The sequence below is a fragment of the Asparagus officinalis genome, chromosome 8, assembly GCF_001876935.1.
Source record: "Asparagus officinalis chromosome 8, Aspof.V1, whole genome shotgun sequence".
NCBI lineage: Eukaryota > Viridiplantae > Streptophyta > Magnoliopsida > Asparagales > Asparagaceae > Asparagus > Asparagus officinalis.
The window spans coordinates 32723341-32733500 of record NC_033801.1 but is presented as its reverse complement, the minus strand read 5'-3'; the positions used below and the strand labels follow the sequence as shown (position 1 = coordinate 32733500).

Below are 10160 nucleotides of genomic sequence, written 5' to 3'. Positions count from 1 at the left end.
ATGTTTTTCTACCGGACAAATTTTCAAAACCAACCTTTTTGATTTTTTATTTGTAAAAAACGATCCATTTTTAAAATATTTGTAAAAACCGATCTGATTTCAATCTCAGCGCTGAAACTAGGTCGGTTTTTGAAAAAAAAATTCCGAAACTTCACGGGAGTTGAACTCTCGTGAAATTTAGCAGCTTTCAATTAAGCTGCTAAACTTCACGGGAGTTCAACTACCGTGAAGTTTCGAAAACTTTTTTTCAAAAACCGACCTGGTTTCAACGCTGAGGCTGAAACCAGGTCGGTTTTTGTAAATAAAACTGAAATAGGTCGTTTTTTACAAATAAAAAACCAAAAGGGCTGGTTTTGAAAATTTGTCCTTTTTCTACCCCTCAGAGATCATTTTTTTTTTATCTCGCGTGTTTTAGTAAACCCACAAAATAAAATGCAACTCTTCCCTACGCGTGGGTACTACTCCCCACACCCCTCATTTGATGATCCCCACCCTCGTGCTTGCACGGGACATGCTTTTACTCCAAACCTTGAACAATATAGTGGCAACTATTGTAAGAAACTTATCACTATGGCATGAATAACATTACCGCGATTAAAATTGTATGTACTCTGTCAAGAATTATTAAAATTGTATGTACTATGAAAATAAATGGTCTGACCTAACAACATATAAAAAATAAAACGTACTGATAAAGATCCACCTCTATAGTCTCATCTCAGCGTGCGAATCCATCGCTCCTATTTACAGATAGCCCATTTAACAACAGCTCATGTCAGTATCCCCAATATTTATATTGTGTGACTTGTGTCGCTATACTTTTATTTTTATTTATTTTTTTAATCAAAGGCTACAAAAGCAATAGGGGTACACACGAACAAAACATATCAGAAGAATCCCTTATCGTACTCTCACTGAATCTCAGAGATAACTGGTACCCAAACCACCGTGTACTTCATTTGGTGTCTCATATGACTAAGTTGTTCCTTCCAATGAAGGGTGTGTCCTCAGGCACTTCAGATGCTTATCAAACGTGTGAATGCGGTTACTGGATAGTTCTATGTTGGCAACTTTTCCCTTATAATGCAACCTTCTAACTGAATTCCGATTCTTCGAACAAAAACAGGCCTCGTGAAGCACCCCTTCCTTCCATGAAATATTAATCGTAACATCGCCTCGAGCTTTCAATCCTCTGACACATCCTTCTGCCCACTTATCTACCGGAAGTGCAGGGAGTAGATAAAGGTCTTGCTCGGTGCTCTGAACAAGCATTTCAGCAATGGCTGCTGTAAAACTATAGAAGCAATATCAGTTATTTATGTGCACACAAATAAAAGATCTGTTCCGTAGACTGAGTTTGTCGATTGCTACCCGAAATTAGCATCAATCTGGAATGGAGGGTGAGCTGTGAACAAGTTACTGTAAAGGCCCCCTTCAAAAGCCTTTTCATGATCAGGGTCAACCAGGTTGATCAGCTTCTTGACCAATTTGTATGCATGTTCGCTGTTGTGAAGGTGAGCCCATAGAGCCATCTTCCACGTAGTCGACCATCCAGGGCCCTCATCTCCTGCACCACTCATGAAATCCAGTCAAATCTTACACGATGAGAAAATAACTTGAAATTCAGAAGATATGTTTCCATATTGACAATGTTTTAAAAAGTGGCCCTCACAGGCCCCGCCTAGATCTAAGGGGTTTACTGTCTGCTTAAGATAACAATGGATGAAGAGAACAGGTTAGGTTAAAATGGATCAAATTAGAATTCAATCCCAGATCATCTCAGAAAAATGGTGAGGATTGAATTTTGAATATTTGGTCAAAATCATTCATCTCTCGACATCGTGCCGCTTAGGCACCCACCTAGGCGCTAGGCGCTACATCCGGCGCCTATAAGTGCCTGGCACTACGTCCTGGCACTACAAGAAATCAGGTCCTTAACGATCAAAATTAGTGAAGGGACCAGTTGCCCGTCATTAATGTGCATATAATAACGACGGGTTTTAAACCCTTCGTTAATGTGCATATAATAACGACGGGTTTTAAACCCTTCGTCGAGTGATTACAAATAATAGAGAAATATTGTGATATGGGATAACGTGATTACAAATAATAGAGAAATATTGTGATATGGGATAACGGTTTTCTAATCCCTTCGTTGATTTGATCATACTACCGTCGTTATTGGGTCTCCTTAAAAATAAATGAGTCCATTACCTTCATTAATCATAATTCCTAATGATAACATGAGTACTAATCAAAATAATATAAAGAACCCAAAACCCAAACCTCCCAACTAATAAACTAATAAGCCCTAGAAAAAAAATCGTCTCTCTCATATTCATCGCCTGATCTTCGGCGTGCCCGCCCCAGCGCCAGCGTCGCCTAATCTTCGTCATGCCCGCCCGCCCTAGTGCCAGCGTCGGCCTAGCACCAGCGCCGCCCCAGATCAAGCCCCTACGCGTCATGCCCGCCCGCCCTAGTGCCAGCGTCGGCCTAGCACCAGCGCCGCCCCAGATCAAGCCCCTACGCTGCCTCAACGTCACCCCTGTGCTGCCTCAGCGCCGCCCTAGCACCATCGTTTGTCATATATTATTCTGACTATTTTTTATTGTTGTTGAGATTTTAGTGGATTTTAGTTTGTTTTCTAACGGTATGTTTGTCATATATTATCTCTGTCTAGATCTGCTGGTCTTCAACTTAGGTTTTTATTATTGTCAGGATTTGTCATATATTATTCTGATTTTAGTGGATTTTAGTTTGTCATATATTACTTCTCGATCGAAATTGAGTACCAATTCGTATCGACAGGTTCGGATCGTTGGTAAGATACGTCCTTTTCTCGATTCAGAGGTTGGTAAAGCTCCTGATGGAGAGTCGAGCATCTCCCAAATCTTGTTGTCAAGAACTGAAGGAGAATTCGCCTCTATTTCTTTCCCTGATCAAGCGAATGGGTAACTTATCTTCCCCCTTAATTTTCATTAATTTTGTACTTTTTGATGACAATTTCTTGTGATTGGTCTAAGGATAATTTAGTCTGTTTGTATGTAGAGAATGATCCTTATTTTTAATCACTGTGAATTTGAGCTCCTAATCTGTAGACTTATGTTGTTTAAGGGTTTTCTTTCTGCGAAGACAACTGTTTGATGTTGATTTTGAGAAATAACCTGAGTTTAAGAATAGGATAATATATTTTCTCCTATTTTTGATTAATTGCATTTTTAATGTCAATTATGTTGATAGTTTAGGGACTTTAATCTGTGTATATGTAGGGAATGATCCTTTTCGTTGATTACTCTGGATTTGAGCTCCAAACATGCAACCTTATGTTGTTTGGGTTTTCTTTGTGTTTAAGACAATGTTTTGTGATGGTAATTTTGAAAAATAATCTGAGTTTAAGAGGATATCGTTTTTATATAGATTTGGAATATGGGTTGTTTACAGACGGAAGGATAGCTACAAACTAGATTGGTGCTACGGGCAAGAAGATACCACTGATGATAGTTTCTCCCAAGAGATTAAACCTCTCCTTGAGGGAACTCTCAAAGGAGGTAATGGTTGTGTGATTGCTTTGGTGCTCAAGGAAGTGGGTAGACACAATTAGTTCAGGTGACTTCAAGGTCCCTTAAGTTTTTTTTTTTAATCATACAGCTGTTTGTGTAATTTGACTCGTTTACTCCAAGACTTTTTATGCAAAACAAGTGCTGCTATCTTATTTACTTGTCTGGTGAGACTTATAAAAACATATTCTTTGTTTTTTTTCATCATTCTTTGAGAGAGGAGCAGTAAATAATTCTGTTAGTTTCTTTTTTTTGTATATTATTTGTTTGTTTAAAATTGTATATTATTTGTTTGTTTAAAACAGAAATCAATGCTATGTCAAGATATGATGCATGCAGTTTGTTTGGCTTCTAGATCATGTCAAGTGGTTAATAGATATTGGTGTGATGCTACCAAAAGCAATAAGAAAGGTCCAAGAATTGTCCTCATGTCAAGTGGTTAATAGATATTGGTGTGATGCTACCAAAAGCAATAAGAAAGGTCCAAGAATTGTCCTATTATGTTCCCCCATCAACGGGAGAACTGGAACACTGAATGCTTCAGTTAAGAAGCCTGAAAGATCCCAATTAGATTCAGTTGAGAGAAAAGGTTGTGAAACCTCATCGGCGACGGTGATGAAGAAGAGGTATTTTCTTTTAGAACTTGGTATTGAAACTCTAGCTTTTCTTTAGAATTTTGCAAGACATTTCTCATCGTGTTTAACTTTTACTGTCTACCAGTAGGCCTCAAACATTGAGCAATGTGCAAAAGAAACATGAAACCTTTTGGAGTGAGAAGAAAGTATGCAGATTGTCATCTACAACAAAGGAGAGATATTTGCTCTAAACCTTTGTAGTTTTTTCCCATCGCATCAAGGATATGCCAAGCATCTCAAGTGAGTTATTACATTTGATTTTATCAGGAAGACTTCCGGGACAAAAACTTAAACCATCAATTCTGAAAAGGTAATACACCAACTTTCTAAATCAATTTTTCTGATACATATAGACACATCATAACTATCTATTATGTTCTTGTGCAACTAGGCTGCCATGCTAATTCAAAAAAGTTTCATTTACCTTTCAAGTACCTCCAAGGGTCAGATTACTGTATTTTATGATATTTTACTGTATTTTGTGGAACATTTTGATGTGCAAGTATGTTATTGTATTTTATCATGTTTTAATAAGAAATTATGTAGTTTCATTAGCTTGCTGATTTAGTCATTATTCTAAATCTTAAGGCCTTCACTTCATAACTATCTATTAGGTTAACATCTTTGCCTTTAGATGTTGAATGACCTCATATCTGAACATACGAGTCTCAAAATAAAATTAAGCATTTCTTTGTGTTGATGATTGGGATTGGCTAGTTAAAGAACATTATTTTTCTTCAAAATTTCAGGTATTAATCTCCTAATTTTATTTATTTTGTTCCATGTATATTGCTTGATTATTAAAATTCTCTTTTAATCTTAATGTATATAGAGCAAGCCAACAAAATACATTTAACAGAGGTAAAAGAAAGATGCTCCACCACACGGGCAGTAAACCCTTTACACAAATTGCGTGGGAATTGGTATATATTCAAAACTAATTTCCTATTTATTTAAAACTATTTTGGTTTTTAGTTTGATGATGTACTCATTTTTATTTAATATTTGAATAAGGATGACAAGTCAGGAAATCCACCTGATGTGGCAAAAATGTTCCATGAAACCCGAAAGAAAACTAATGAAACACTAGATACTGGGGATCAAGATAAATATGTAAAAATGTTCCATGAAACCCGAAAGAAAACTAATGAAACACTAGATACTGGGGATCAAGATAAATATGTAAGTAGAATATAGGATAAATTTGATGCCGAGGACATGGAGCAAAAGAGAGAGTTAGTAATAAGATATTTACGCGATTTGTGGAATAAGTGGCGTGGTAACATGCACAGGAAATATGTGAAAGAAAATTCATTACAAGTTGCACTTAGAAATAAACCTACAGAAGTGAGTGTTGATGACTGGGATTGGCTAGTTAAGGAACATTATTTTTCTTCAAAATTTCAGGTATTAATCTCCTAATTTTATTAATTTTGTTCCATGTATATTGTTGGATTGTTAAAATTATCTTTTAATCTTGATGTATAGAAAGCAAGCTAACAAAATACACTTAACAGAGGCAAAAGAAAGATGCTTCACCTAAGGTTTTAAATGTCGGATGTCAGGTTCATGTCGGATGGCTGAAATCCATGTCGGATAGCGAAAATCGGGATATATCGGGGGACATTGACTAAATATCGGATTTTTATATCGGGTAGTGCGCATATGTATAATATCGTATCCTAAATGTAATCTAAGCATTCATAAATTTAATATAAGCATACTTTATAAATTCTATAGACTAAACATATAAAAAAGTAAATAATATATGGATTTAGGTTCATAAATTCTTTCAATCGGGTTCATAAGAAACCCTTAAACATGAGAACGAGTCAAAAGAATTTGAGTATTTATCACTAAACCCAAACCCCATAACAAGAAACATATCTTAAAAAAAGTATCATATCGGTCGATTTTTCAAAGCTAAAAAATAGGCCGATATGCCCGATATAACCTTGATATTTCCGATTTGACCCTGAAAACCGACATACAAGTTGAAAACGTCCATGTCGTGTCGGTCAAGCCCTCAAACCGATATGTCGGCCGACATGTCGGACATGTCGGACGACATTTAAAACCTTGGCTTCACCATACGGGTAGCAAACCCTTTAGACAAATTACGTGGGAATTGGTATACATTCAAAACTAATTTCCTATTTATTTAAAACTACTTTGTTTTTTAGTTTGATGTTGTACTCATTTTTATTTAATATTTGAATAAGGGTGGCAAGACAGGAAATCCACCTGATGTGGTAAAAATGTTTCATGGAACTCGAAAGAAAGCTAATAAAACACTAGATACTGGGGATCAAGATAAATATGTAAGTAGAATGTGTTTAAGTTTGATAATGATGCATTATATAGTACTAACATATGAATTTAATTTTTATAAGATGAAATTGTTCAAGTCAAACAAGCAAACCCTTCACTTTCTGACATTGAGATAGTTGAGAAAATCTGGGAAAAGCAATCTCATGATCACATTACTGTATTTGGTGGCGGGACTACTTTGAAAGATTTGCGATGATCGCTCCCTAGTCGATCTGATCTGGAAGCACGGGTTATAGAAGAAAAAAGAAAGAACAAGATGCTTCAACAACGCTTAGATGAGCAGGAGCAACAACAATAAAGGATGTCTGGGTTGGAGTCACAAGTGAAAGCTATGCAAGAACTTTTTTTTAGGCAATCACCTTCATTGACTCCTCAAACTCGAGAACGTGTGCAGGACTAGGTAATTATTTTTTATAAAATCTCTTATATACTTTTATGATTGACTACTTGCACTAAAAAAATATAATTTTTACTTAATAAGATAATATTTGCTTAATTGATATTTCTTAATTATGTGATTTTTTTAAAAAATTTCAGGCTATCCATGCAAGATTAGGAGGGGGTGGCTCGAGTCTTCTTTTGACGATGATTAGAGATGAAAGAATGTGTCTTCCCAAACTTTTATTTTAATTTGTTTTAGATAGTTTCATGTATTTTTCTTTGGAACAATTAGGATATTAACTCTTATTATTAGTATTGAATATTTGAGGATGGTGAAATTTTATTTATTGGTGTTATTAATGAATGAAATTTTTATTTTCCCTCTTATTCATTATTGGGTATTTTTAATATATTTTTGTTGTGAATCTTAGTATCAGATTGAGAATAATATGATAGTTGCCTATGAATGAAAAAATTATTATTAATGTATATTAGAAATTTGTAGTCTACAATGACAGTTTTATAAACCGTATTTTGTTCATCAACGAAGGTAAAGTACCGTCGTTAATGGGTTACTAATTACTCATTATGAGGACTTTTACGACGGTATCCAACCGTCATTAATTAGTCATCAACGATCGGAAAATATCCCTGTAACTAATGATAACGACGGGAAAATATCCTCGTAACTAATGGTAACGACAGGAAAATATCCCGTCACTGATGGTAACGACGGGAAAATATCCCCGTCACTGATGGTAACAAACGGTGATAATTACCGTCGTAAATATTAATGACGGTAATATGTTCCGTCGTTATAGACTCTATAACGACGGGTAGTATATCCCTTCATGACCCTTTAGCGAGGAGGGCTTCAACGACAGGTGACGAAAGGATTTTTCCTATCGTTAGCATACAATAACGAAGGTTTTCAGCTCTTTAACGAAGGGAAATCCCTTAGTTAAAAATGTAATTTCTTGTAGTGTGGCGCTTTCTATAACAACGCGTATTGATGAGCATTGACGTACTATATCCAGTGATAGAAATTCCCTAAGCTTCTCAAGTCACATGGTTTTATTTGAAACAATTAAATTTGGTTAAGAAAAGATTTCATAATTGTGCTTATGCACAAGCATTTCGACGCATATTATGGCCACCTCATCTGTTATTTAGCTCACTAGCCCAGAAAAGGAACTACTATGATGTCATTGATCATCGATCTTTGAGGTGATACTATCTTCAAAGACATTCATACTTCAAGTGTAGCTGACAAAGGGGGCTCATTTGGAACCCTTTGTCGTGCCCAAGTGTGCTGTGTGTGTGCTCTTTGATGCATGCTAGTAAAGTATCTAGAATAATAACTTTGATAAACTCAAGGATTAAGGGCAACTGACAATTGTAGGGGAACGATATGTGAAACTTCCATAACCTCAAGGATTAAGGGTAAAAGACTTTACATGTTTCATGAAAAACTTGGTGTATGTCATCGAGGCAGTTTGGCTAGTATAGTTGCCAACTGAAACTCCACAACTGACATAATGATAGCAGCAGCAAAAAAGTGATTATCCGAAACTTTGGGGTGTACCAGCAGAAATGTCTTCATCTGAACTATTGGTGTCAGCTACACAAGTATTTTTCTTCCATTCAGTTCTATTTGGATTTGTTCCTTTTTATTATTAAATGCTAATTCATAATTCACATGTGAATAGGCAATTGATCAAAGGAAAAAAATGAATGGGTAGAAATATATTAGAGTGAGGAGATTTAATTGTATATAAGGGAGACAAATAGCTCAAGTGGAAATGCAGGGTAAATATTGACAATGCAAAATGGATGTGGTTAAGCATTTTATAAGTAATATTATTCATTGTTCTATCTATATTATGTGACGCATAACCATGTTAACATGTCATCTCTCTATTTTTCTGTTTCACTTCAAGATACGAATACTGTATGGAAAAGTAAATATTTATGCAAGTTGTCTTCATCAGCCTCCAGATCAAATTGCACTCATGAAATGCTCACGTAACTTTCACACAATATTTTTGAGATACTAATATATGGAAAATCTGGAAAGAGCAATCAAACTAAACTTTCAATAAATGCTTGATCGACAAACCTCTCTTGTAGAGGCTTTTGGCAGCAGCTTTACACAAATCAGGCGTACTCCACAGTGTCATCGTGTGACCTGGGAAAAGACCAAATAAGTGTGACAAATGCCTATGGTGAACTTCAGGATCCTCAAAATCTTGTGCCTGCCAAAAGTTACATGTAGGAGTTATGGCTAGCACGAAACATGAAAACCACCATTATGAAAGAAAGTCTTTACAATTGTAATGACACAGAAACCAAGTGAAAACAAGTAATGACCAGTTCATTACCCATTCCATAACAGAACCATCCCAAGAGATTCGTGTGGGTGGCAACTTCAGTAGTGCTATCTTTATTTGATTGATTAAACAGCTATCAGATTTTTCCAAAACCTAATATCACAAAACAAATCTGATTTTTAACTTTTATTCCATAACCTTTGAACAAGAATCTGATACGAGAAATAAGAAAATTTGTACACCAAAAGTTATCTAGCCTGATAAGTAGGACTAAATTCTAAAAGTTATATTCACCTCCGCAGCATATGTAATGATAGAAAATATTTCTTTGATGATAGCCATATCCATGGTCGTTGAGTAACTGATGCTTGCAGTCTGGCCGTCAGGTGCAATAAACAAATGTTCGGGTGAAGTTGAAGGATTTGTTTCCAAATATCCTCTCTGTCCTTCAATCAACCAGTCTAACAGAAAAAGAGCACATCCTTCTAATAATGGATATGCTATATTCTCTAGAAAAACCTGTGTACACATCAAACTTGCATGTCAGATTAATCTCGACCAAGTAACATCTTTATTCAATCTCCAGAGTCCAGATAATCAAGTTTAGCCAGGAAAATCCAAGCAAAAACTATGTCTGCTGCAATGCAAATGTAAAGGACAAATTTTCCCAAACCTTTAATTATTCATTCATAATAATATATAGTGGCATGTCAGTTTGCATTGGAAACAACTTTTTCCCAATATTCTTGTGCATACTATGTGGCTTATTCAAGAAAAGAATATGTGTGATTTGAACATAACTAGGATATTATCAGAATGTTTTCTTTTTTAGGCAAACGATACAGAATGGATAATTGCTTCCAGGAGTGGATGTATATGGTTGATTAGGGGTGCAGTTGCCCCCCTAACAATCTATAAATTACACT

The 10160-nt window shown here is 35.6% G+C and overlaps 1 protein-coding gene across 2 annotated transcripts in view; it reads right to left on the bottom strand.

Annotated features, from left to right (window-relative positions):
- Positions 613–10160, bottom strand: part of LOC109819647 (alpha-L-fucosidase 2) — a 29367-nt gene continuing 19819 nt past the window's right edge. For both annotated transcript variants that reach the window (XM_020385435.1, XM_020385436.1), the window contains 5 exons: positions 9529–9753; positions 9286–9387; positions 9024–9159; positions 1372–1567; positions 613–1294 (listed from right to left, as the gene is read on the bottom strand). In XM_020385435.1, the coding sequence (XP_020241024.1) occupies positions 976–1294; positions 1372–1567; positions 9024–9159; positions 9286–9387; positions 9529–9753 (978 nt within the window). In that variant the 3' untranslated portion in view covers positions 613–975. The remainder of the gene's footprint in view (positions 1295–1371; positions 1568–9023; positions 9160–9285; positions 9388–9528; positions 9754–10160) is intronic.